The sequence below is a fragment of the Macaca fascicularis genome, chromosome 12 (genome assembly GCF_037993035.2).
Source record: "Macaca fascicularis isolate 582-1 chromosome 12, T2T-MFA8v1.1".
In the NCBI taxonomy this organism is placed as follows: Eukaryota; Metazoa; Chordata; class Mammalia; order Primates; family Cercopithecidae; genus Macaca; species Macaca fascicularis.
This window is the reverse complement of record NC_088386.1, coordinates 133,756,304-133,783,513: the sequence shown is the minus strand read 5'-3', so window position 1 is coordinate 133,783,513 and position 27,210 is coordinate 133,756,304. Positions and strand designations below refer to the sequence as shown.

The 27,210-nt window shown below is 53.9% G+C and overlaps 1 protein-coding gene and 1 non-coding gene across 5 annotated transcripts in view; both read right to left on the bottom strand.

The window, feature by feature from the left end:
- Positions 1-24,805, bottom strand: part of RAMP1 (receptor activity modifying protein 1) — a 55,338-nt gene extending 30,533 nt beyond the window's left edge. The window contains exons 1-2 of one of the 4 annotated variants that reach the window (XM_065526343.2): positions 24,764-24,805; positions 5,904-6,042 (exon numbers count right to left, since the gene is read on the bottom strand). In XM_065526343.2, the coding sequence (XP_065382415.1) occupies positions 5,904-6,028 (125 nt within the window). In that variant the 5' untranslated portion in view covers positions 6,029-6,042; positions 24,764-24,805. Of the gene's footprint in view, positions 1-5,903; positions 6,076-12,746; positions 12,965-24,163; positions 24,269-24,763 lie in introns of those variants that run through there. The other 3 variants (XM_074010615.1, XM_005574769.4, XM_074010616.1) reach the window with 3 other exon arrangements.
- On the bottom strand, positions 13,295-13,373 carry LOC135966688 (small nucleolar RNA SNORD55/SNORD39). Its single transcript, XR_010580233.1, has one exon. It is a non-coding gene; the product is annotated as a small nucleolar RNA SNORD55/SNORD39 (small nucleolar RNA).
- Positions 24,806-27,210: the final 2,405 nt, after the last annotated feature.

The window sequence follows — 27,210 nt, the reverse complement described above, 5'->3', positions numbered from 1 at the left end:
TGTGGCGGCTCTGGCCCCGAGGCTCCTGCCTTCAGAGTCCCCTGCCCTCTATGTCAGCCTGGTTTTGGATACCAGACCCTAATAATTGCCTGGTTTTGCTTGCTTGCCTTCTGCCCCAGCTGCCAAGCCTCAACTGCACTTGGCTTAGAGAGGGGCCTTTCCCAGAGCCTACGTCCCCCATCAGGTCACTTGCCTGGCTCACAGTCCTTGAGACCAGCTGGGACCCTGCTCGGTCAGGAGCAGCCCCTGAGAGCAGCCGGCTGTCTGGCTGCCTGCCGGTTGGCCTCACTTTGGGGTCCCGCTCATCCAGCAGACACAGTGCCACCTACCCACACCTGGCGATGGCCCACACCTGGTGATGGCCTGCCTGCAGGCAGCCTAGCGCCTCTCACCCTATTTGTGCCTTTGTGTTCTCTCCAGGGCCCTCTTCTCCACCAATCACTTGCACAAATGTGCCCACCCTAGAACCCCAGACCCTCACTGCTATAGGAGACCCCTGGAAGGCTGCCCTTGGCCCACTGCCAGGCTTGGTGTCTCAATGTGATGGACCGTACCAGGTTGGTGGGGACGTTGCCAGGGTGGAGGCAGCACCTGAAGGCTGGCATCCCCATCTCAGGAGGCCACAGTTATATGGCAGCAGGGCATCCCTCCACCTCCGCTGGGAACCAGGAGGGAGCCATGGGTACCAGCTGTGCGAGCCTAGGCAGGTGAGGCAGCAATCACAACAGCTCCGCCTCCGCCAGGCTGCTGCTGACCTGAATAAGTCAATGGAAGTTACGTGCTCGACACAAAGCCCGGCACGTGGTAATAAACGCCAGCTACAGTAAACGTGTTTCTTGGAATAAGTTAAGGGATAATTAGGTAAACATTCAGCAGGCAGTGAGGACTCACTGATAGTTTGGAGAATAAATCAATATGAGATTCAGGTGAGATGAGGAAGGTTTGGGAAAGGGACGATTTAAGAAGGCACGGGCCAAGTGCACAGGGAAACTTAGTGCATGACGAAGGTGTCATCTCAGGTCACCGGGAGCACAGATGGACGTTTGCATAAATGGGACAAGTGGGTAGCCCATCCAGAAACAGGTAACATTTGATTCACAGTTCACACCATACACAAGAATAAACTGGAATAAACTCCGACGGGCCAAAGATTTGGATGGAAGCAGTGGGATCACACAGGATAGAGACAACCTGGCAAATTCCTCTTTCCCCTGAATGTGGGGAGCGGCTTTTCCGTTATGACTCTACTCCAGAGGTGATCAAAGATGGATGGTTTTGACCACATTAAAAAAATTGTGTGGCAACAAAAACACCAAAAGTCAAAGTTGAAAGACAACCAACAAACTAGGAGAAAATATCTACTGCACATGAGGGGCAGGGGCCTAACCCTCATCTCACATCCAAAGAACTCCTTAAGAAGGACCTGAGAGAAAATAGGAAAAGACACAATTTGCCAAAAAGATAAAAGAACGACCTGTAAACATACGAAAGATGTTCAGATTCACTCCTAAGTACAGAAATGCAAATTCACATGCTGCTGAGACATTGTTCCTCACTTATCAGACAGCGACACTTCTACTGTACGACAACACAGTCTGTTGGTGGGTCTGGGGAAACGGGCACCCCACACGCTGCTGGTGGGAACGCAAACTGGCATAAGCCTTCTAGAGGGATGCTGCAAAACCTAACACGTTCCTCCTGCTCTCACCTCTGGTCCTGCGACTCCACTTCTGGTATCTATTCTGAACAGTCAGCTCTGGTGCTGGGAAAACACGGATGCACGAGGCCACTCACATCGATGCTGAAATGGGAAAACACTGGCCACAACCTAAGTGCCTCCGCTCGCTTGGCTTCTGCCCCGGCTGAAAGGAAAATGGCTGAAAAACTCTGCACGGTGGAGTACTATACAGCTGTAAAAATGAGGGAGGAGGCTCCCTCTGCACTGACAAGGAGAGATTTCCAGATTATGCTGTTAAGTGAAGAAAAACCAAAGTACAAAGGAGTGTCATTAGTATACAACCCTTTATACAAGAAAGAAGGGGATATAAGAAAAAATGCAGGCATCTGCTCATTTGTGCAAAAGATATACAGGAAAGAGAGACCAGAAACTGATGAGATAAGTTGCCCACAGGAATTGGGTGGGAACAGGGTGAAAGGAATGAGAGAAATGGGAAGGGGCAGTAGGAGGAGGGATGGTGCCAGTTGTCCGAACACACCTTTGCGCAGAGAGCTCTGCCCCTGGAACCAGTGTGATGATTAGCTTTATGTGCCAACTTGGCCAGAGTACAGTACCCAGTGACTCAGTCAAACACACATTTAGATGTCACTGTGGGAGTATTTGGGAGATGTGGTTAACATCTATCATCAGCTGTCTTTAAGGGGATAATCCTTGATGCTGGGGGTGGGGCCTCGCCCAGCCAACGGGAAGGCCTTACCAGCACGTTCGGAAATTCTGCCTCAAGAATCCTGCATGAGCTCCCAAGAGTCTCCAGCCTGCTGGCCTGCTGGGCCCCGTGATCAGGCAAGCCAATTTTTTGAAACAATATTGTTTTACCCAGCCTTTCTCAATACCATGGCTTAAACAGAGATTCACCCATGTTTTATTCTAGCACCTACATGGTTCCATGGGTTCCATCTAAATCCCTGGTGTGTGTGTATACCCACACATATACATATATGGCTTGGTCTCTAGATACCATTCTCCAACAAAAGGAACTAGGGTTTCTTGGAGAAATGACTGACTTCAGGGCTGGGGCACAAAATGTATAAGATAAGCCTGGAACATCTTGTGGTACCAGAAGAAAGAAAGTGCTCAAAAAAAGCCAGGGGCAATGTCAAAAAGACACAAAAAAGGCTCTCCAATAGCCAAGCCTGGGACCAACTTAAGGGGCCTTGTGATAGCACTGGGCCCCCCAGACGATCCGAATTCTCGCATCTCAAAGCCACCTGATTAGTGTCGCCAGTTCCATCTGTGCCTTCATTCCCCTTTGCTGTGTAATGTGACACACTCACAGTTCCAGGAATTAGGCATGGACATCTCTGGGGGGCATCATTCTGCCAAATGCAGACCCCAGGGGCTGGCAGGCCTGGGCCGACCTGCTGAGATGCTGTTGTGATGTGGACTTTTCCTTCCTGGTTCCTAAAATATCTTGATTTTTTTTTTTTTAGACTGAGTCTCGCTCTGTCACCCAGGCTGAAGTGCAGTGGCGCTATCTCGGCTCACTGCAAGCTCCGCCTCCCAGGTTCACGCCATTCTCCTGCCTCAACCTCCCCAGTAGCTGGGACTACAGGTGCTCGCCACCACGCCCAGCTTTTTTTTTTGAGATGGAGTCTCACTGTCGCCCAGGCTGGAGTGCAGTGGCATGATCTCATGTCACTGCAACCTCCACCTCTTGGGTTCAAGCAATTCTCCTGCCTCAGCCTCCCGAGTAGCTGGGATTACAGGTGTGTGCCACCACGCCCAGCTAATTTTTATATTTTTAGTAAAGACGGGGTTTCACCATGTTGGCCAGGCTGGTCTGGAACTCCTGACCTCAGCTGATCCACCTGCCTTGGCCTCCCAAAGCGCTGGGATCACAGGTGTGAGCCACAGTGCCTGGCTAGATTTTTTAAAAAATTATTATTATACTTTAAGTTCTAGGGTACATGTGTACAACGTGCAGGTGTGTTACATATGTATACACATGCCATGTTGGTGTGCTGCACCCATTATGGGTGCACATGTATAATAATAATAAAAAGAAAGAAAGAAAGAAAATTTCTCTAGTTCCAGCTATTGCCACTCGGCTCCTCCGAGGATGGCGAACTCTCTGGCCTCAGGGCTAATTATTCCTGTTTGCGCTCTGGCACTGTCGGAAGCCATCTGTGGTGGCTTCCATTTCTAAGGACGCCCCACCACGGCTGCTTGTAGAACACTCGTGCGTTACCCTGCTGTCTTCTGCCAGGCCTCTGGTTCACAATCAATCTACACAAATCAACCATCACTTCCACAGAGCTGGCCGGGGAGAGTGATTTTCTCCAGGGGCCCCCCACTGTGCCTTCCCTGGATCGTAATAAAATGCAATCTTAATTTAAATACAAATGACTCAGCTGTGGCAGAAAGCCAGTTAGCCTAAAGAACAGGCTGTTCTGATTTTTAACAACCTCTCCCTGCTCAACTCATTTTTCAGCTTAGAAAAGCAGACCCTGAAATCTTGGAGAAGCCTTGAGTACAGTAGAGTGAGGAGACCCTGCTGAGGGCACAGGGAGGCCCCCAGAGACCCCAGAGTGAGGAGACCCTGCTGAGGGCACAGGCAGGCCCCCAGAGACCCCAGAGGGTTGGGGTGGGCTCCCTGGTTCACTGTGTCTCATCAGGGGCCTCTGAGGCTGGAGCCGTGACTTCGGCCCTCCCACCTTTGGGAGCGCCAACTCTCCCACCCGAACCGGGGCAGAGGCTGTGGAGTTTCCGCTGTTTAAATCCCAGGATGCACACCTGCATATACCCCATGCCTTCCTACTTTTTAAAAAGTTTGGGCTCCCAAGGTAGAGAGTTGCCTCAACAACAGTGCATTGAGCATGGACTCTGCTGGGACCAAAGGAGTCCCCTGAGGTGGACGAAGCAGGTAGAGGGCACACAGCCGACGGGAGAAAACAGAGGCCACTCATCTGCCAGCCTCAGAGAGAAGAGGGCAGGCTGTGGCCAGCGGGGCTCTGAGGGTACAGGGAGGCCCAAACCCAGGCCCAGAGGGTTAGTGGGAGCTACCCAGCCATGGGCTTTCTCCCTGTGCTCACACCAGCCCGCAGCCCACAGGGGAGGGGTGATGAGCCCAACCAGGGATCTTCAATCCCACAGACATGTGCCAGGTGTGTCCTGGACCCTCAGGGTACACCACAGCCACATGTACTCTTGGTGTGGGACTTTGGTGCAACCTTTCCTCCGTGAAGACCCTCCCCAGGGCCTCCTCCCTGCCCCTGGCCCTCCCTACTGGTCCCCAGGGCTCCCTTTCTCTCAGGCACTGGGGAAAGCGCTTGTCATCAGTGGGGCACCAGGACTTGCACTGCGCTGTGAACCGATAGACAGATTTCTATGTGAATTTCGCGTGGCAGGGAGGCGGTGGCCGTCAGCTCCACACACCCTCTGTGGACCCCACTACTCACCCACTGCAGCCCCAGGACACCCCGGCACCTCCCACGGAGGCAGAAACAAGGACTTGAAAGTTGATCGCGGACATGCCGAGTTCTGATCCCTGCTCTGGAGGCAGAGGAGCCTGGGCCTGCTGGGGAGAACCCCCAGGCCTGCTGATGGGGGCCCAGTACCCAGGAGGCTGAGGGAGGCAATGAGGGAGTCCCTCAAGTGGGAAGAAGGGCCCTTGGGCAGGAGGACCGGGCCAGGTGGGGAAGGGTTTGGCTGAAGTCGTCCTGCTGGGGGCTGTGGGTGGTGACAGCCTGCTCCATTACCAGAAGCTCTTAGCCCTGGACAGGGTGGGGCCAGGAAGGACAGCTTTGGCCTGACCACGGGGACGGAGGGAACCAGCAGGGATGTCCCTGAAGCCAGGCTCCAGTCAGAGACCTGGCCACCCGGGCACGAGACCCTACTGTCAGTCATTCCCCAGGTGCCTGCCGTTGGAGAGGCCATGGGCATCTCTGGCTGGACATGGCCCAGTCTGAACCCTCCGCGTTCCCTGCCTTAGGGCTCCACCATCCACCCAGAGGAGATTATTGAGGCCGCGGCCTCCTCCCACCGCCACTCTTCACATCCACCTGCCACCGGCCCCCTCCTCTGTCTTCATCCCGGCACCCCCCGGGGAAGAACCCTTCTGGGGTCTAGAGAGGATCCTCCATGGCCCCCATGTGGTCCACCCCTCCCCCGCTTGCACCCCTCCCTCCCCAACCATGTCCTGCCCACCAGCGGCCATGGGACTCACCCGATGGTCCTGCCCCAGTCACACCACAGCGTCTCCCCGACGGCCTCCATGTCTACCTGGAACTGGGTGAGGCAGAGCTCCTGGAGGAGGGCACCGTAGTTAGCCTCCTGGCAGGCAGTGGCCATGAAGAGGTGATGGGCTGTAACAGACATGACCATGAAGAGGTGATGGGCTGCAGCAGAGGCCTAAGGGCATCACCGCTGGCCCACCCGCTGCCCACGGCCCAGGCTCCATGAGAATGGTGCCTCTGAGAGACCCCTGGAGAGAGCAACTGTGGCTCCAAGCGGACACTCTTCATCAATTGTTCTGTGACCTGGCAAAGGCCCTCCCTGCCTGCTAAAGGTGGCTTGGCCCTCAGTGCCCATGCCAGCTTGGGCCAGGGCACTTCCCATCCCACAATGCCACTGGGCTGCCCCAGGCATGGGCGGCATGAGAGGGGCCTGGCTGCCCCTGTTCCGCTGGTACCTGGGCATGGGCTGTGCTGTGCCCCCCCAGCCCAGGAGCTGCAGACACGTCTCCTGTCTGAATATCTGCGGGCTATGAACCGAGCTGACAAACGGAATCACGAACTGTGCTCCCTCCTCCTGCCTCAAGCCATACACCAGAGCAAAAGTGACTTGCCCAGTGGTGCCGCGCACAGAATCAGAATTCACTCATTTACCCTGTAGCTTGCTACTGGCTGGGGGTGGGCGGGGAGAGCATGGACCTTGGTCCCCCACCCACCAGGCCTCTTCTTCCCCCTCAGGCTGAGCCCAGCTTTCTTGGCCAATCTGTAGGGCAGCTGGGCGCAGGGGCTTTGCATTCCCTGTTTAGAGCTTGGCTCCTGGCCCTCCCACCGTCCCCAGGTCCCCCTCCTTTTCCCCCCAGGCCATGCTGCGTATCCTCTGCCCGGGGTGACCCCCAGCCCCACCCCTACTGGCCTGGCCCTTCCCAATTCCTGGAAGGAGCTTGGTGCTGGGAGGCCAGGGCTGCCCTGGGAGACGCTGGGGGCACCCAGCCCCTGCAGCCCGCCACCTGGCCCCACCCTGGGCCCCATGAGTGAGGACACCAAACTGCCCCTTGCGGCCTTGGGCCCAGGGAGCCCACCCAAGGAGAGGTGGCCGCCCTTGGGCAGGCAGATTGGGGGGGTTCTGCAGTACCAGTCTCTGGCACGTGGCCCAGGGAGGGGTGTGAGCTTGAGAGGCCCCTCAGGCTGCGGAGTAGAACGCAGAGGAGCTGGAGCTGTCCTGATGCACTGGGTGCCCTGGAGCTCTTCACCGGCAGCCACCTCAGAGTGGATCTGGCTGCGATCGGCAGTTTACAGATGTGGGAACTGAGGCTTTGGGGTTCAGAACCGGGCCCCAGGTCCCATGGCCGGAAGTGGTGTGGACCAGAGAGCAGACCAAGTGGTCTGGGCACCAGGTGGGAGGCGGGAAGCACAGGGAAGGGCCTGAGGTCCCTGGAGGTGCACCTGAGGGAGGGCGAGCAGGCGGCCATGCGAGGGTGGGGTGGGGCGGGGGTGCTGTCGCAGAGCACCACTCCAGGCCCAGTGGCTGGTGTCAGGGTGAACAGATCCCACACACTGCACACCTGGGCACTGACCTGGCCCACAGCTGCTAGAGAGAGCAGAATGCTGACCAGGGAGGCTGAGCCCTGGCCTGGGCCGAGGCCATGAGTGGGTCCCAAAGAGCCAGGTGTGTTGGATCAGGGACATTTGGGCCGAGGCCATGAGTGGGTCCCAAAGAGCCAGGTGTGTTGGATCAGGGACATTTAGCCCAGGAAGCCAGGGAGGAATGTGGGTGTGGTTGGGCCTGCATGAAAGGCTGGGATTGGAAAAAGCCCCTTGGAGGAGCTCAGGACAGGACCTGCTGGCAAGCAAGATGGAGTCCCCCCACCCCCCACTCCAGCAGGTCACCCACCCTTGACCCCTGGCATGAGCGCCCAGCACTGGAGTTTGTGGCCACAGAGGGAGCTGCACCTGCCCCTGGGAAAGCTGAGGGCAGAACAGTCTCCCCCCAGCACCCCAGGGACCCCTCAGGAGTCTCTGTACCCACCTGAGGGCATGCTGCTTCCTGACAGCACAGGTGTCCACACCAGCACCGTGAGTGCACCCTGGGGCCGGCTGGTCCCACTGTGGATGCACCCCCACCCTGGGGGCTTCTTTCACCCACAGTCAGGGCAGCCTTGGAGAAAGAGCTATTTCTGACACCTGCCCCATCACAATGCCCCCTAGGAAAGCCCACCTAATGGGGACAGTGATGCCCCAGGGGCTCCTAGGAGCTCAGGAGGACTCAGACACTGACTCGATAACTCATGGAAAGAATTCCAGGCTGCCTGTCCAGCTGCACTTGGAGAATCGTCCCTCTGTTTGTCCCCCACCCCTCACTGCTCCTGGCATCCCATCCCCGCTTCACTGCCTTTCTCTGGTGAATCCCAGGCCCCTGTCCTCCTCCGCTGCCCTCCTCCACTGCCCTGTCCTCCAAGAGGCCCGCGGCTGACCCTACCTGTGGGAAGCCATTCCCCCACCCTGTCCCCCAGCCCATTTCCTCAGAGCCTCTCTCAGGGCTGGTGGAAGGTCTCTTTCTTTTCTCAGAACTCTCTTGGCCGCCCTCTCATCTCCCACTCCTTTCTGACTCATGCATACATCCTCCCTGGCACCCAGTGGCTTTGCACATTAATATTTGTCAAATGAAGCAGCAAATAAGTAAGACAGCCATATCCGGCTTTCTCAGTGGCCATTCTGCCTGGGAGTGAAGCAAGTGTGCCTCACGCTGTCCTGCGTGGAGTGGACAGATTGGGTGCCAGGGTCACAAACCACTGCGGACTCCCCTCCTCCTCTGGAAGAGCCGCTGTTAGGACGAATGAAGATGAACAGACACGTCTGTGCCTCAGTCAGGATCCTCGGCTGCACGCAGCAGAAACCAACTGGGGCTGGTGTGAGCGGTGGAGGATCTGGTAAAGGGACGCTGGTGGCTCCCAAGTCCCCAGGAGGGTCTGGGAAGTGGGGTCTGCACAATTGCCCTGCAGAGCCAGTCCCCGTGGGGAGGCCGAGCTGCTCCTTCTGGCGGGGTCCCCAACAGGCGAGAGGAGTGCAGGTGCAGGGGCCAGAAACAATGACAGTGATCCCTTCACCCCAGGCCACAGGGTGTCCTTCCCTGTCATATTCAGGTCAGTCTCCTGCAGTCCCCTGGGCTGTCCAGAGCAGCTGCCTGCCCCCAACCTACTGGGCCTTCCTGTCCTGCAGCCCAGCCAGTTCTAGCTTCCACCACCCATGCAGCCCCCTGTCCTGGTCTGGCTGCAGGGCTGGTCCGGTGGCCTTGACCCTGGCCTGGCTCTGGGCTGGTCTCTCCTGGATGCATCCCCCACCTCTCTTAAAGAGCCACTGTGCCTCTCAAGGGTCGGGGCTACCATGCCCAGCCCATGTCCCTTGCTCCTTAGGGACAGAGCCCTCCCCGACCAATGCTGCCCGTTCTTTCCCGCCCTATGCGAGCCCAGAGTCCCACAGCTGGGATGAGGCCAGGGGCAGCCGTTCAGGCAAATCTGGAAACCTGTTTCATTTTTTAGGTACAGGCGAAGAATGCTTGGGTTTTTCTTAAACGAGACTGATGTGGTTTCTTTCCTTGGAGAGAGAGGTAACATCAAAGTTTTAAAACAGAATAAATTGCCAAAGTTTTAAAACAAGCCATTCAGGGCCAAATAGCTTCCATTCCTCTGTGTGACTGCAAATGTAATCATTCATAAATCATGTCTTTAAAAAGCCGTGTGCAGAGGTTGCTGGGTAGACGGCTGCATTCCTCACTCCGCACTCGGCGTGTTAAGACAGGAACCTTTCCTCGAGCTGTGCATAAGTTAGGAACTCAGTGTTGCTTGGGGGAGTTCAGAGCAATGGCCTCCCTCCCCATAGCAGGCCAGCGTCCCTGAAAAGAGCATACATAGCAGGCACCCCAAAGGTGAGGGCCCCTCAAGCAAAGTGAGAGAGTGGGGACAGAACTACAGGGCAGCCGGGCCCCCCATAGGGGACCCCTGGACTCAGCTCATCAGATGTTTGGACAAAGGAGACCAGGGGCACAGAGCTGATGGGTCTCAGACTCAGCCAATGCACTTGACGTCCGTGTTTGGTCTGTGCCACACGGGGCAGGAAAGGCCAGTTCTGCAGCTGTGTATTTTAGATTTGTAGAGAGAGAAGCTCAGAACCCATCACTGTCCTCCTCCCAGCTGGGGTGGTGGCTAAATGGAGAGTGCAGGTCGGGTTCTAGGACAAGTTCATGCAAATTCCTGAAGCCTGCCTGCTCCCCTCCCAGCAGCCAGTCCAGGATGCTGATAGCTTCAGCTCACAGGCCACGTCCTGGCCTAAGTCCCTTACATCCATTAGCCTATTTATTTTGAGACAGGGTCTTGCTCTGTTGCCCAGGCTGGAGTGCAGCAGCACAATCATGGCTTACTGCAGTCTTGACCTCCTTGGGCTTAGGCGATCCTTCTGCCTCAGCCTCCTGAGTAGCTGGGACCAGAGGCACATGCCACCACACCCGGCTAATTTTTCTATTTTTTGTAGAGATGGGGTTTCCCCACGTTGCCCAGGCTGGTCTTGAACTCCTGGGCATCGTCCCACCTCAGTCTCACAAAGTGCTGGGATTACAGGTGTGAGCCACGGTGCCCGGCCACTATTAGCCTATTTAATCCTCGCAAATAACCCTTACGGCAGGGACAGAGGGGCTCAGACAGGTTAAGAGTCACACAGCCCAGGAATGGTAGAGCCCAGATGCAATCCCTGGCACGCTTATCTCAGAACACGTGGGAGGCATGATGAGGTCAGTGACCTCTTGCGGAGACCCCAACAGCAGCCCCAAAGGCTATGGGTGACCCATGTCTGTGGAGGCCCTGAGACCCTGGGCCAGGAGCCCCGGCTGAAGGCGGGCTTCCTCAGGGTGTCTGCCTCCCTCAGGCTTCCCAGGAGTGGCTTCGGGGGCTCTCACTGGGCATGCGTGAGTCCACGACCTGGACAGTCACCTGGCCACTCCACACTAGTGCCCAGCAGTACAGGGGCCCTGGGAGAGTGGGTGTGTGGCCATCGTCACCGCCACTGAGTGGGCGACTTTTGCGAAGGGGCATGAACTGAAGAGAGCACGAGGTGCCTCTGGCAGCACCAGGGCAGGCTGAGAACAGGCTGCCGAGCTGCCTCTCCTCCCCATGCGAGAACCTCCTGGGCGGAGGGGCTGGCATCGTCCATCTAAACACAGGCTCGATCCACACTCAATCCTGAAGCCCCTGCTAAGAACCGCTACCGTCCTTAAGACATGGACGATACCCTCGCAGGAGGGCGGAAAGATGGTCATGACTGTAGTACACTATTCTCAGCATCTCTCCTTTCAAAGAAGCCTATGTTTTTTCTCTTCTAAAACACACCTTTATTGAAGTATAGTTTATATACCACAGATTCACCCCTTTTATATAGACAATTCAATGATTTTTAGTAAATTCACGAAGTTGCACAACCATCACCATATCTAGTGGTTTTCTTTATTTTTTTTGAGACAGGGTGTCATTCTGCTGCCCAGGTTGGAGTGCACTGGTGCTTTCTCGGCTCACCGCAGCCTTGACTTCCTGGCCTGTTTTTGCAAATATTTTATAACACATAGCGCAGTGGCACAGGGGTCTAACTTATAAGCAAATCCTGGAGGAGCATGTCCAGATTATTTTACTGGCAGGGGCAGGACCAAGAGAGTTGGGGACGACTGTTCCAAAGGGCGAAAGTACCCAGGGCCCAAGGGAGTTGGGGCAGGGGTGTGGTGGAGGAACCCGGAGCTCCCCAGCCCACAGGAACGCCTGCTCCTGCGTCCCTGATGTCACAGGAACGCCTGCTCCTGGCTCCCTGATGGCTGGCTCTCCCGAACAGGGCCCCTTCAGTTGCCACGATCTGTCCCTGGTGGGTTGCGAGGCCTCTTCCCCTGGTGAGTGTCTGCTCCCTGCATGGCCTGGTCCGTTTCAGGCATGCGAGTGCCCGCGTGAGGTGTCAATCACAGCCTGGCATTTCCCGCGTGGCCAGGATATCTCCCCAGTGCTTCCCTCCGGCTCAAACTTGACATCCTCTAGAGTGAAAGCACTCAGCAGTCTGAGCTCCCCCTCTCCCTGCCCTGCTCTGTCTAAAGTCCTGTCTCTCCAGGGGTCACCTTGGTACTCTCCTTCCTCCAGCAAGACCCTCTCATTCCAACTTCTCAAGCCCAGGCTGAGAAACTCCCCGCCATCCGTGGACACCTCTGAGCATCCAGTGCCGGGGCGGTTGCCAGAAGAGGAAAGGTCCTTGGGGCCGTGGGCCAGGGCCGGGCCGTTCCCCTCCCACCCACACAGCTGCTTACCCCACCAAAGCCTCCACCAAGTAGATTCTCCTCCACCTGTCACCTGATTTTGGGCCTCAAAGACAGCAAAGCACTGCATTCCAGCCCACCGTCCCCTCTCTTGGGCTCAGAGCCTGTACCCCCACGAAGTGCCTGCTTTGTGCCGGATGGGGGTGCTGTGCACAGTTCTTTGTCCCCGTCTTGGTCTGTGTTGCCCACTCTTACTGGGAATGCCCAGGCCCTTCCAAGTCCTCACTCGGATAACTGTGGCAGCCTCCAGCCTCACCTCAGGAACCTGGTGGCAGACCCCTGACTGCACACAGCACCCTCCATCCTCCTCCCCAGCCTTGGTCCTGTCCACAACTGCCACTCAGTAAAATTCTATGCATTGTCAACAGGCACTCCTCATTTCTGAAGTTGAGAAGTCAAGAAATCCTCATTTTTTTTTTAAGTCATAAAATAAAACACAGGTTGAACTAAAAACATACTGTCTACCTTTCAAATTACCAGAGAAGAATAAGAAAATACTGACCTGGAGAAAAATTAGGAAGCCCCTGTAAGTATTAAGGAAAGAAAATGGAAAATAAGATGTTAGAAGAGCTCCACTTCTTAAATCCAGAAGGGCGGGTGAGCAGCATCAGGGAGCCGCGTGGGCCAGGCCCTGCCACCACCCCCACCGAGGCCTGGAGAGTCCTCAGGCCGGGACATGGGTGCTCCCACACCGCCCTGTCCTGTAGATCAGAGCTGCACGGGACAGGAAGCGGCCTGCCCAGGGTCACCAGGCCCTCAGGGCAGGCGCCGGGATTTGGTAAACAACATTAACGTGTCCCTAAAATCCACAAGAAAACCGGATGCTAAACCAGGTCAAAGAGCTAAGTGACTCAGGGGAACATTCAAAAGATGGGTGGCAGGACATGACACAGAAAAAAGACTAGACAATGAGAAACTACCATGTTGTCCCTGACAAAGCTGCCGCTGTCCACGTATGAAGTAACGAATGGCTCTTCATTCCTGTTAGAACGGCCACCATCGAAAACAAAATCACAAGCTTTGCCAAGGCTGTGGAGACGGTTTTTCTTTGCCGGCTCGGCGCTCCAAGGTTGGCTCCCCCACCGCGTGTCAGGGAGCTGGCAGCGTGGCAGAGGCAGCCTCACACAGCCCCTGAGAACCAGAGCCTTGTGCACTGCTGGTGGGAACGCACAATGCCACAGCCACGAGGGAAACGCGGTGGCAGCTCCTCAAAACATTAAACACAGAACCACCTGATGATCCAGCAATCCCACTTCTGGGCATATGCCCAAAGGAATTGGAAGCAGGATCTCAAAGAGATATCTGCACACCCATGTTCACAGCAGCCTGATTCACAACAGCCAGAGGTGGGAGTAACCCAGGTGTCCATGGATGAATGCACAAACACAATGTGGTCTATCCATAACAGTGGAATAACAGATGAATGGACAAACACAATGTAGTCTATCCATAACAGTGGAATATTACTTGGCCTTCAAAAGGAAGGAAATTCCGACTCACACTACAACACAGAAGAACTTTAAGGACATCAGGCTAAGTGAAATGAGCCAGTTACAAAGGAACAAATGCTGTATGATTCCACTTATACAGGTTCCTAGAGTAGTCGGATTCACAGACAGAAAGTAGAATCGTGGGTCCAGGGGCTGGGGGAGGTGGTAAATCAGCAGGAGGTTAGGGTTTAACTGGGACAAGTCTCAGTTTTGCAAAATGAGAAAAGTTCTGGAGATGGATAGTGGCGATGGTTGTACAGCAACATGAGTGTGCTTAGTGGCACAGAACTGTACACTTAAAAATAGGTAAGATGGTACATTTTATGTTGTGTATACTTTACTGCAATTAACAAAGCCTGACTGGGACAGAGGTTAGGCTATAAGAAGTCACTACGAAGCTGTGACTGTCAGGGTCACATATGGAATTCCCCATCTTCTCCCCTGCACAGAACACGCAGCGACATGTGCCCAGGGAAAGCAGGCAGGATCACGAACACAGTGCAGGGTTTTCACACAATGTGCACAGATGGGGAAGATGAAAACAAGGATACGGAGGCCCTAAGTATTAAATTTATATGATGACTGGGATGGATGCATAAAAACACCACAGTCCTCCCATGGGCTTATGGGTAATTTACAACAGGAAAAATCTGCAAGACAAGAAAGAACCCGCAATGCACACTAAGTTGTGGTTGTGGTTCCTGTTCTGCCCCAACCACAGTGCAATAAAACCAGCAATGAGTATCGGGAGAGAAACCAAAAAGCCCGAGCCCCTGAGATTTGCCAAAACTTGCTTCCAAACAATTCACGTGCTACAGAGGAGACAGAAACCACAAATATAGAGAATCCAGAAAATATCAACACGGAGCACAAGGCAGAGGAAAACTCGAGGGATCCAGCCAAGCTGCCAAGCAGAGAACTGATGACGTTTCATTCCCACGCCAGAAAGAACAGAAACAAATGTGTTAGGCATTCAAGAAAGTGTAGGATAAGTAAACTCAAGAACTGGTTTTGTTTTGCGGGGGAGGCGGGCAGGAATCAGTGGGGAAGAGACTAATCACAGATGAACCACTGTCCATTCTGATCAAGAAATAACATGAAAATACAAAGTCACAAAATTGCACTGAAAAGGACAAATGTTCACAGATGTAGAGGGAATTAGAAAAATAATCGTCCACATAATGATATGTTGGATAAAATGAACAATTTCAGAGGAAAATGTAAAACAACATCATTGCTACAAGACACAGAAAACCCTAGCCGGGTGCGGTGACTCACGCCTGTAATCCCAGCACTTTGGGAGGCCGAGGCAGGTGGATCACCTGAGATCAGGAGTTTGAGACCAGCCTGGCCAACATGGCGAAACCCTATCTCTACTAAAAATACAAAAATTAGCTGGGCGTGGTGGCAGGCACCTGTAATCCCAGCTACCTGAGAGACTGAGGCAGGAGAATCGTTTGAACTTGGGAGATGGAGGTTGCAGTGAGCCGAGATCACACCACTGCACTCCAGCCTGGGCGACAGAGCAAGACTCCGTCCAAAAAAAAAAAAAAAAAAAAAAAAAAAAAAGGAAAACCCAAAGGGACCAATAACACCAGAAAGATTCTGAAAAGGTTGCCAATTATCTATACCATGAAAAGGAGCCTGGCCGCGGTGGTTTTGCAGGTGAAAATGAAGACCCTCTAGATCTTCAAGGAACTGCTTATTTCCATCATCCTGACTGTCCTAGCACACAGGAAAAGAATAAAGGTCCACAACCCATATCTTGGGAAGAAAACCCAAAGCTGGTAATAAAACTCCCAAGGGAAAGTACAGAGCAAGCTCACTCAGGAAGAACGAAGCCACACTCAGAACAAACAGCGGCCAACAGACACCCGAGGCTGCGGAAAGGCTGCACAGGAATGAAGGAACACTCCATTCATCCCAGAAACACGGTAGGTTTGCAGTCTCTGACCAATTCTCCTGTGTCACAGCCTCACCAGTGCCAGCGGCCTGCCAGCACCGAGGCAATGCCCAGCTGGGCAGGTTGCTGTGTCACATCGAATGGTTCTTCCTTCACATGACAGAAGCTTACTTTATACATGGGAAGAAGACGCATTCTCCATCCCTCTCCCACCCCTCCCCCTGCAAAAATACAATGAAAAAGCATCTGGCCCGCTGGGTGCGGTGGCTCACGCCCGTAATCCCAGCTCTTTGGGAGGCTGAGGTGGGCGGATCACAAGGTCAGGAGATCAAGACCATCCTGGCTAACACGGTGAAACCCCGTCTCTACTAAAAAAAAAATACAAAAAATTAGCTGGGTGCGGTGGTGGATGCCTGTAGTCCCAGTTACTTGGGAGGCTGAGGCGGGAGAATGGCAAGAACCCAGGAGGCGGAGCTTGCAGTGAACTGAGATTGCACCATCGCACTCCAGCCTGGGTGACAGAGCAAGACACCATCTCAGGAAAAAAAAAAAAATAAAATAAAAATAAAAGCATCTGGCCCCAAAGGAGAAAGACAGAAGGTTTAAGGTGTTAACTCTTGACCACATGGTTCTGAACTGTGGGTCACCTATATTAAGCTTCTCTTCTGCCTCTGCTGCCACTGAGACAGCAAGACCAACCCCTCCTCTTCCTCCTTCTTCTTGGCCTCCTCAACATGAAGACCTTATGATGATCCACTTACACTTCATGAAAAGTATATATATTTTCTGTGGGTTTTTCCTTTTTGAGATGGGATCTCACTCTATCGCCCATGCTGATTGCAGTGGTGTGATCTTGGTTCATTGCAACCTCCACTCCCTGGGCTCAAGCAATCCTCCTACCTTGGCCTCCCAAAGTGCAAGGATTACAGGCGTGAGCCACCATGCTGGGTCTAATTTTCTTAATAACACTTTCTTTTCTTTAGCTTACTTTATTCTAAGAATACAGTATAGGCCGGGCACAGTGGCTCACGCCTGTAATCCCAGCACTTCGGGAAGCCAAGACGGGTGGATCACTTGAGGTTGGGAGTTTGAGACCAGCCTGGCCAACATAGTGAAACCCCATCTCCACCAAAAATACAAAATTAGCCGGGCATGGTAGCGGGCACCTATAATCTGAGCTACTGGAGAGGCTGAGGTAGGAGAATTGCTTGAACCCGGGAGTCAGAGGTTGTGGTGAGCCAAGATCGCACCATTGTGCTACAGCCTGGGCAAAACAGGGAGACTCAGTCTCAAAAAAAGAAAGAAAAAAAAAAAAGAATACAGTATACATACTTGTAACATACAAAATATGGGTTAATTGACTGACAATGTTGTCAGTAAGGCTTCTGTGCAATAGTAGGCTATTAGTAGTTAAGCTTTCAGGGAGTCAAGAGCTACACTCGAATTTCTGACCATGTGGGGGGTTGGCGCCCCACCTCTGCATTGTTCAAGGGTCACTTGTATTGTCATCACCAGTAGCAAAGGAAGGCAGCTGCTGTCACTCCCCTACTCGGCAGTGAGTTGCTCTCCAACACAGTAAGACTGAAGAACAAAACACAGAAAATTGTGAGGAGGCGGCAGGACCACCCTAGGTTACGGGCGACCTTATGACCAGCCTGAAAAAGCCAAGCAGGAAGCAAAACAACTGAAATAAAAAAAACAGGCAGAGGGCAACAACAGTCACCAAACAAACACGCAGAAGGGGAGCTTCCTCCTAGCTGGCGACGACCAGCTAGAAAATAAACTGGGGGAAAATATCCCACTCACGGTCATGGCCAAAAAGCACCAGATTCCTAGACACTGAATGAGTCATCTGCAGGAGAACGAAATCTCTGGAAGGGCCTGGATGCAGATGTGGGGGTGGAAAAACAGACCGCTGTTTCTTGAGCCGGTGGTCTTGATTTAACTCTCCCTGACCAGTTAATACTTTCAGTGCAACTACCATGAAAATCCCCCAAATATTTAGCCATTGAGAAAAATTGCTAGGAAATGAAGGTAAATTCCAGATGCATCAAAGGTTTGCGTATTTAAAACCATAAGGCACTGGAGGAAACCTCCACAGGCATGCTCTCTGGTTTCACCTCCTCGCTGCCTCCTAAGGGCAGCTTTTGCTGCTGCCTCTTCCGCAAAGGACCCTGCCATCTGCCTCGCCCAGCCACCCAAAGGACCCTGCCATCTGCCTCGCCCAGCCACCCAAAGGACCCTGCCATCTGCCTCGCCCAACCACCAATCATGTCAAGGTACCCAGTGGTGCCTGGGGCCCATTTCCTTCTCTGTCCTCCCTGGCCAGTCACCAGGAGCCTGGGCCTGTCTCCACCCACTCTTACTGGCCATCCCTCCAAGCAAGGATTTGACATCGTCCAGGCCCTGCTGCTGCCAGAAACACCTATCTTGGCCATACCTCTTTCTGAGCCCTAGATTTGCACAGACTCCTGCCTATGTACCATCATCCCTCAGCATCCAAGGGGAACACTGAACCCCATGTGGCTGCTGAGGACGGGTCTGCCAGGTGCAGCAAATGATAGGATGCCTTGTGAAATCTGCATCTCAGAGAAACGGTGGTTTTTGATGTATGTCCCTGATACTGTATGAGACAGGCTTATACTCCTTATTTATCTGAAATTCCAGTTTGCCTGGGGCTCCCATGTTTCCTGGCAGCCCTGGCTGTGGCCCGGGATGTCATCTCCCCTCCCCTCCTCTCCTCTCTTCTCCCCTGCCCTGCCCTCCCTCCTCCCCCAGGAGCTCTGCCAAGTGCTGTTCTTCATTCCTCAGTGCTCACTTCCTGCATCCAGGCCCAGGGACTGGAGTCCATCGCTTTTGCCTCTGGGACTCCCTGGAACCCTCCCACTCTTATCCTTGCCTGGCCTCCTGCCCATGCTGGGGTCCACAGCTGAGGGTTCCTTTAAACCACACCTTCAGTCCTGTCACCCCCTTGAATGCCCTTCAAGGTTTTCCCACTGCCCTAGGAATGAGATCTGAATCCTTAGAGAATGGATCCTTCCTCCAGCACCAGCTTCGGCTCAAAGCCCTCTTCCCCACCATGCTTCAGTCAAAAAGGCTTCTAGGAACTTCCAAAAAGCAGGGCCTCTGCACAACTGTCCTTGCCCTCTGCCCTCTGGACTGTGCTGCTGCTGCTCCTCAGGGCTTGGACTGTGCTGCTGCTGCTCCTCAGGGCTTGGACTGTGCTGCTGCTGCTGCTCCTCAGGGCTCTGCTCCATGGTCTCCTGTTTATTTCCTGCTGCATTTAAGTGGCACCACATGTCTAGATGGTTGACACGCAGCAGGGCTGCCCCACCTTGGCACTGTGGACATTTGATGTGGGATCATCCTCTGGGGGGTTGCCCTGGGTTGTGTGTAGGACACCCTACTGTAGCAGGCTGCTCTGCACCCCTGGCCTCTGCCCTTCTGAGTACTGACCTGTGCGTCCCATGTGAGAGTCCTCACCCTGCGTATCCCATGTGTGTGTGAGTCCTGACCCTGTGCATCCCACGCGTGTGAGACTCCTGACCCCATGTGTCCCACATGTGTGAGAGTCCTGACCCTGTGCGTCCCACGTGTGTGAGGTGGCAGATGGGTGTTTCCAGGAGAAATGGTGCAGCGCTTTCCTGGCACTCCCTCATCTGTCCATCTCTCCTGCTTCCCTCTCACAACTGTCTCCTCCAGAGGCAAGAAAATCCCTGCAGAGAGAGCCCAGCCGGCTGTCAGTCACCAAGTGTCTGTTGAAGAGGCAGTGCTTTCTAGGCCTCTTCCCCTCCCGGCCTGGGGCCAGGGTACCCGACAGCGGCAGGCCTTAAGAGGCAAACACTTGCATGGTTGGGCAAATCACTGACTTTTCTCCTCCCAGGTGGTGTCAGACTCAAGACAGTCCTTCCTGAGACCCGTGTGGGGGTACGTGGTCCGGGAGAACAGGGGGCAGGGCTTCCTGGGCCAGCTGTACCCCACCCCCTGGAGTGAGCTGGCCCAGGCCATGGGCCAGGTCACTCTGCCTCCCCTCCTTCCCCCATGGTTTTCCAGAACTCTCAGCTAATTCAGGAGCTGCTTCCTTGGAGCCAAGCCGTGGGGGCCTGAACATGGCATGTATGGGGGTGACACTAATGTACCCTGAGGGTCTGTTGGGGGCACAGAGGAGGACCCCCTGTCCCTGGGGTGGTGGGTGGGGTGGGGGTTCTGGGAGGCTGGGCATTGCCCCTGTGAGGGATGGAGGTGGTGCTAACCCTGGCGGAGGGCAGAGTGGATGGCCAGGGCCTGGGGTTTCGGGGTTCTGGTTCTTGGTCCCAGAAAATCCACCGTGTGACTGCCTGTGGGAGGCAGTGAAGCACTCTCGAAGCACAGTGAGGAGTCACTGAGACAGCTGAGAACGCAGAGTCAGTGGAGCTGCGACTCAGGCCCATAGCCCTGCACCCTGCCACGTCTAGAGGGCTGCGACTCAGGCCCATAGCCCTGCACCCCTGCCACGTCTCGGGGGCTGCGACTCAGGCCCATAGCCCTGCACCCCTGCCACGTCTGGCTAGTGTGTCCCCGTGGACCCTGCTCCAACAAAGCCACCCAGAACCCGTGATTTAAAAGATGGTTAAAATGATGCCTTTTGGATGCTGCAGAAATTACTGAAATAAAACATCTTAGGAAAAAAATATTTTTCCTGAACACAAGAACATCATTCGGTGAAGTGAGCACGATTTTGTTTGGGCTGGGAGCTCTCCTATGGTGGCCGTGTTGATGCACCCTCCTCAACAAGGAGAAACAGGTCCTCCAGGAACATCACCCAGCTGGGGGTCCTCCTGTTCCGGAGCGGAGAGGGCTGGGGACAAGGACATCCCTCCGGGGCTTCGTGTGTCTGCTGTGGGATGTGTCAGAGGTAAGCAGGGGGTATGGCAGGCTGGGAACTGGACAGTGCCCTGGCAGTACCATCTCTGCCTCTTCATTTGTCACCAAGAAACTGATGGGCAGGGGCAGTGGGCACACGGTCCAGCAAGTGCTGGAGCCACCAGGGCCACTGCAGCCCAGGCTCCCCTGTCCCCTTCCCAGCTCCCACTGTCTTCCTGGCTGCAGCGCCTCCTCCTTCAGGAGGCCCCCCTGGGTCCCCAGTGGAGGAGGAGGCTGTTAGGCAGGATTCCCACAGTCCCCCAGGTACGCCATTCTGGGAGCCCCCTGAGCCTGCTGTCTACCAGACACCATCCCTGCAAGGGACAGACACCCATCTCAAACGTTATGGGTCACATGATGGAAATGTGTACCGCATGAGCTCGATCTAGGGGCTCAAAAGGTGTCAGGAGGGCTCTGTCTGTGTCATGGACAGGTGCTCTCCCGTGACTCACAGGGTAGACTGTGGCAGCCCCACTCAGATCCAGCCTGGAGGAAGGACGCAGTTTTTCCCCGTGGTTCCAGCAGAACACTGACTGTCCAGCCTGCGGCCAGTCTCCTCCCTGGGACCATCTGGATGGCCAGGCCTGGCTCAGGGCCCACTGAGGGCCAGCCCACCATACCACAAGGACCATCAGGAAAGAGGGGTTCTAGGCCTGAGTTGGGGGTGGGGGCACTGGCGGGCAAGCCCGAGGGGCTTCACTCTCTGGGCTCATCATTTCCCCTGGAATTCACACTACACACGGCACCTGCATCACACAGTCAGCCAGACGCCAGTTGTAACTGATTAGAAGCTAAGAAATGGGTGCATTCTGGGGAAAAAAATCAGGACAGACTTTTCCAACTAGCCTTAAGTAAAGATTCCACCTCAAACACTTCCCGGAGCTGAATCTACCATTCGCACTGCGGATAGAAATGTTTCTCAACAGCCCCGGCCTCAGACTGGCAATAAGCACACTGACAGGCATGCGCCTATGGAAGGAAGACAAAAATCCAGAAATTTCCTCCTGCAGCTAAACACACAGGGTAAACAAACACACTGGGTTGATTAGCAAATAAGAATCCTTCAGATTTGGACTTTGGCATGAGAACTGTGTCCAGATTTAAAACCACATGGCATCTGAAGCAGTCACATAGCATTTCCTGTGATGTCCCCGTCATTCCAATTCTACTTGTATTTATATAAAGTCATATATTTCAATTAATGTTGCAGCCATTAAAAAACCCCTAGCTCCTACACGACAGACAAGGAGGGCATGCGTTTCCCAGGACAGATGACTGAGTTCATGTGTGACAGCACCAGCCAGCACTCCCTGAGTGAAGATGGACTCAAAAAACCAGGGGCTTCTGACGCATCCTTCTTTCCTGATTAACGAACAGCTTTTCGGTGTCTATACACAAACCTTTAAGAATGCATGTAGAGTCTCCTGTAAACACAAGAGTACACAGGATGCTCAGAGGGAAAAGAACTATATATGGATCCTAAGTTTTTTTTTTTTTTTTTTTTCTGAGACGGAGTTTCACTCTTAGGCTGGAGTGCAGTGGCATCTCAGCTCACTGCAACCTCTGCCTTCTGAGTTCAAGTGATTCTCCTGCCTCAGCCTCCCAAGTAGCTGGGACTAGAGGCGCCCGCCACCACGCCTGGCTAATTTTTTTGTATTTTTAGTAGAGACGGGGTTTCACCATGTTGGCCAGGCTGGTCTGGAATTCCTCACCTCAGGTGATTCACCCACCTCAGCCTCCCAAAGTGCTAGGATTACAGGCGTGAGCCACCATGCCTGGTCAGATGGTGAGATTCTTAATAACTACCTAAGACAAATAACTTGATTGTAAAATTGTCACAGATAAGTTCTCAAACCTGTAAACTAGAGTACTTTAAAAAAAATTCCATGTTGCCATTCTGGATAGCAAAATCTTCATCACCAAGGAGATCTGGCTAGTGCTGCAGCTTGGGAAGGAAACAGCCTGTGCTCAGTAATTCTACTAATTACAGCTGGGCTCCAATGACATTCATTTACTGATAACCTCATAAAGTTGTGCTTGTTCTTCCAAGACATAACATTAGCCAGGCCACTCAAAATAATGTTAAAATTACAGGACTTTGGACTTTCGGCAGAACATGACTAGTTTTCTTGATAAACAAGTAAGGTCTTTATATATGATCGTGACATAGTGTTTTATTTACACAAGCTTTAGAGGGTGCAGCCTCTGGACACTAGTAAAGAACATTTATTTATCTGGTTATTTATATAAAAAATATTCCACAAGCCAGCTCTCTGCCTTGCTAACAAAGAAATGTTTGTTTCTTAGGAAACGAAAACAGTGAAGGCCATGTCAAGCCAAATGGAGAGAATAAAATTACTCTGAGATTTTGCTTTCCACGCAACTTCAGCCAAAACTCTAAAGTGGCAAGACCCGCTTTCAGATTATATTATATTGGCCTCTGAGGATTCTATGCAGATCTGCCACCCCTTGGAGAGGTTTACAAATAGGGACCAGAAATCCATGGCTCCCAAGAAGCCCTGGCCCCTCTCCTTGCTGGGCCACGAACTGCTCCCCCAGCTACAAAAACAGCGCCGGTGGTCACTGCTTGCTCAGTGCCAGTGCCAAGGAGTCTTGTGCGGCAGGTGCCTCTGACCAACATCACTGTTTCTGGGGAAAGGCCACACATACCAGAAACAACTGCTCCGGCCTTCCCAGGGGCACTGGGTTCTCCCACGCCAAGAACCTATTCTGTTGCCATTAAAAGGGAGCTAAATACACGGAATAATGCAATAACCAAAGCGGCTTAGAAGGGGCTTGAGTTAGCATTTTAGAAACACGTTACAGACAAGGGAAGTGAACAGGACCGTTTCTTGCTGAGTGTCTGGCCAGTTCCTGTGGCCATTGGGCTGTTGATAATCTCCACTTCTCCCTCCAAGTGGAAAGCCAAACATGTTCCACCACTTCACCAAGGGACCCGTCCTTCTTTAAATTTCTATTAGCCAAAAGTGCCAAGTTAACAAGCAAACCAAAAGAAAAAAGAAAAAAAAGCGATGGAAATGTCCCGAAAAGACATGATTTGCAAACAAGCAACTGCTGCATGCGACAGATTGTCAGTGTTGACTAATTTCCATACAAACGGGCTGTGGTTCTGATTCCCAAACACTGCGTCTTCTGCAAGGTGCCTGCCTGCAGGTTTTGCAACGCGGGACCCTAGGGAAGGGAGCCTGCGCTGGCGGTCACCGCGGCGCACAGCCTGAGAAACGGAGGAGCGGGGCTGGGGAACCCCGCGTCCTTTTTTTCCTTCTGAAAACAAGTTCTCCAGTGTGCAGGGCTGACTTGCCCCAAGCTTTTCAGAACGCCCGCTCCCCGACGTCCCCAAAGCCGTCCCTTCCCCAGCGAGAAGCGCAACCCCGGTCCGCGCCCTCCGCCTCTCCTGTGCCCTGGGGCCTCCAGCCTGGAACCCGGGCGGCTCGCGTTCAAGGGCAGCAGATCCGTGCGCCCGCGGCGCCCGCCCTCCCCGCCCCCCTGCCGCTCCCCGTCCCCCTGCCGCTCCCCGTCCCCCCGCCGCTCCCCTCCTCTCCCCTAGAGGACACCGGCTGGCCGGGGGAAGGGAGCTCGACCGGGACCCCCGGCCCTACTCACCCAGGAGCAGCCAGAGGCCGCGCTGCGGGAGACGGCACAGGGCCCGGGCCATGGTGCACAGCGGTGCCAAGCCGAGTCCGCTCGCCACGCGCCCCGCTGAGGACTGAGCCCGCCGCCGCGCGGGCCAGGAGGAGACGCGCCGGGGGCGGGAGCGGGCGCGGGAGCGGTGGGAGGCGGCGGCCGCGCGGACCGGCCCACTGCGGCTCCCCGGGTGGGTGCCAGGGCTGGGGACGCCCAGGGCTGGGAAAACCTTGCAGGGGGGCCGCGCGGGCGTCTCCAGGCCCCTCCCGGGGGGCGGCACACTTGGGCTCCGAGGGATGACTGCTGAAATGTTCTCCGAGCAAATAAACACTTTTTAAACTAGGAAGGGTCTCCTAGACGACTCAGCGTGAGCAGCATCTTGGTCTCCACCTGGGGATCTTCCCCTCCTCCTCCTCCGAGGTTCTCGGCATTCCTGCCTGGTGTTTGCCTTGCAAAAGGCTAAGATCTCCCAGCTGTATCTACCTCTCCGCCCAGGTGCAGGCTCTGGGGAGCGGTGGGGGCAAAACTCGCCGCCGCGCCTGACGAGACTCGTAGTAACCCAAAATGGCGCACACTTACCAGGCCCTGGAATGCTGCTCCAGATCTGCAGGATGAGTGGGTGGGCAGAGGCGGGGACAGCACGGCAGGTGAACAGAAGCCGTGGGGCTGGAGGGAACAGAGCTGTTTGCGGGGATTGAGATGGCCTAGGGGTCTTGCTGTTGATGGATAGCAAGAGGCTGGCAGGAGGCTGTGAGGGCCTGGCCAGAGTCCTTAGAGACGTGGTTTGCTTTGGGGGCAGTCACTCTGGCAGCTGCATGGAGAACTGATGGGGGATCTTGGGTACATTCGTTTATGTAAAGTGGTGAGAGAAGGGCGCTCTGGAGATGGGCTGGGGAAGCCTGGGGAGGAGCAGGTTCTGGGAGGCACAGGCCTGGCCTCTCAGGGCATTACTGGTGGCTGGATTTCACTTGCAATGGTTCCTTCTTGTATTATCCTGTTCCAATAACTCTTAGCAACAGTACATTTATACTTGCGCTAAGGAATGCACCATTGCCCTTGGAGGGGGAAGAATCACCACCCTGGTGCTGCAGCCACAGCTGTCTCTTTTGTGGTGGAAGCTGCAAGCACACAGCATTGCTGAGTGACCAACGTTTCCTCCTAGGAAAGGGAACAGTCTGTGGCTGAGAGGCTGCTGCCACCTGCAGTAAGCTCAGAGAAGGGGAGACAGCCGACAGCGAGGTCATCCACCGGTTCTTCTAACACAGGCTGAGAGGGCACTCAGGGCCAGCATGCCTACCACCTGCGCGGGGGCCCCAAGTGTTCTGAGAGTGAGGGGTCTGGGTGAGATGGTGGGGGAGGGCACACATTCTCTTGACTTGATTAGCCCCTCTTCTTGAACCCTAGGAGATACACCCCATTGGGTGGCCTGGCCTCCCTACTTTCTTCATTTAACAGACATTTGTGTCCCTATGTGCAAGACAGTGTTAGATCAACAAGCCCTGCCCTTCAATTGGTGAATCTAGGGGTGACCTCTAAAACTCTCAATAACATGAGCGCCACAATACAGGAGCCATACAGAACAAGGGACACTTGCCTCAGCTGCAGTGCAAGTAAGGAGACAAAGGACTCTGGACAAAATACAGCCCAGGCAGTCCTGAGGGCTGGGTGGAGAGAAGTGCACAAGGGGAATGCAGGCCCAAGCACAGGCCTGGCAGCCAGAGGCCGTGCCATGTGAGAGCAGCACAGCTAGTGGGAAGGGTGGATGCCAGCACAGCCCTGGGACAGGGCCACCGTGCATCCTGCACTAGGTGACAGCCAGTCACAGTGGGGGAGAAGAGCCTGCATCTTTCTGCAACCATCACCCGCACTCCATACCCAGGGACTCTCTGGCTTGAGCCACCCTTTCTACTGTAGCTTGTGGACTTCGGCTGCATGTTTGTGGTTGGCAACTGGGACGCCTCTTTCATCAGGCTCAGCAGGAGTCTGTCTTCCCAACGTTTTCTCTTTGAAGCTTGACTGCAAGGAGGCAGGGCCAGAGGCCACCGCCATTTTCTCAACACTCCCTAAAGGATACATTTTCCTAAGAAGACAAAGCCTGTTTCTCAAGTTCACGTGCTTTAGAAATTCATGGTTCTCTGGAGAATGCTGAAGTGAGGCACACACCTAGAGGCAGGTTCTCTCCTCATGATTTTCCTGTCTGTACCTTGGGTCTAAGTAAGAGATTCCTTAGCAACTACTATGGGCTTCCCTTTTTCAAAAGTTCTGTATTTCTCAATGTATCTGTATTCCTCAATGTATCTGTATTTCTAATTTGTCATAGGTAGCATGGAAAATCATTCCTCTCCCAGGGTACCTCAATCTAGAGGGACATTAGGTTAAACAACGGAAGAGATTAGAAAATGGCCAAATGCTTTACTGCATACACAGTAGGGCTAAAGATAACAATCAAAGCCTGGTCAACACTGCTAAAAATTCACTATTAACATAAGACTCCTGCTTCCAGCCAAGATGAAGTTACAGGGACTGGACTTACCTTCCCATCTTAAACTAAAAAACTGGATAAAATGTATGAAACAATGGTTGTCACAGTGGACCACAAGAAGTGCAGGGACCCCTGATAGCAGGGTAACAAATAGAGTGCGAGAACTGCTCACTGCCTGGAGTTTGCAGACCACAGAGAGAGAAAGGAAACCCAAAGAGAGTTTGGGGAAGCCAGGCAGTTAACGCTGGCAGGGCGTAGTACCAGAGAGGAAAGAGCTGCGCAAAGAATGCACGTGAGAGATCACAGAGGGTCCCACTTGAGTCTCAGCCCACACATCTAAGGACGCTACCCAAGGGAAAACAGCCTAAGAGCTCACACCTGACTGGGAATAGTTCCAGTTCCCACCAACCATAGTGGAAAAATCTTGAAATACACAGAACATCAGAGCATAATTAGAAGGGTAAGGCCCTCTCTGTAGTCAGTAAAAATTACAAAGGCTATTCTGGTGCTGCCTAACAAAACTTAAAAGCAAGAAATAACAGGA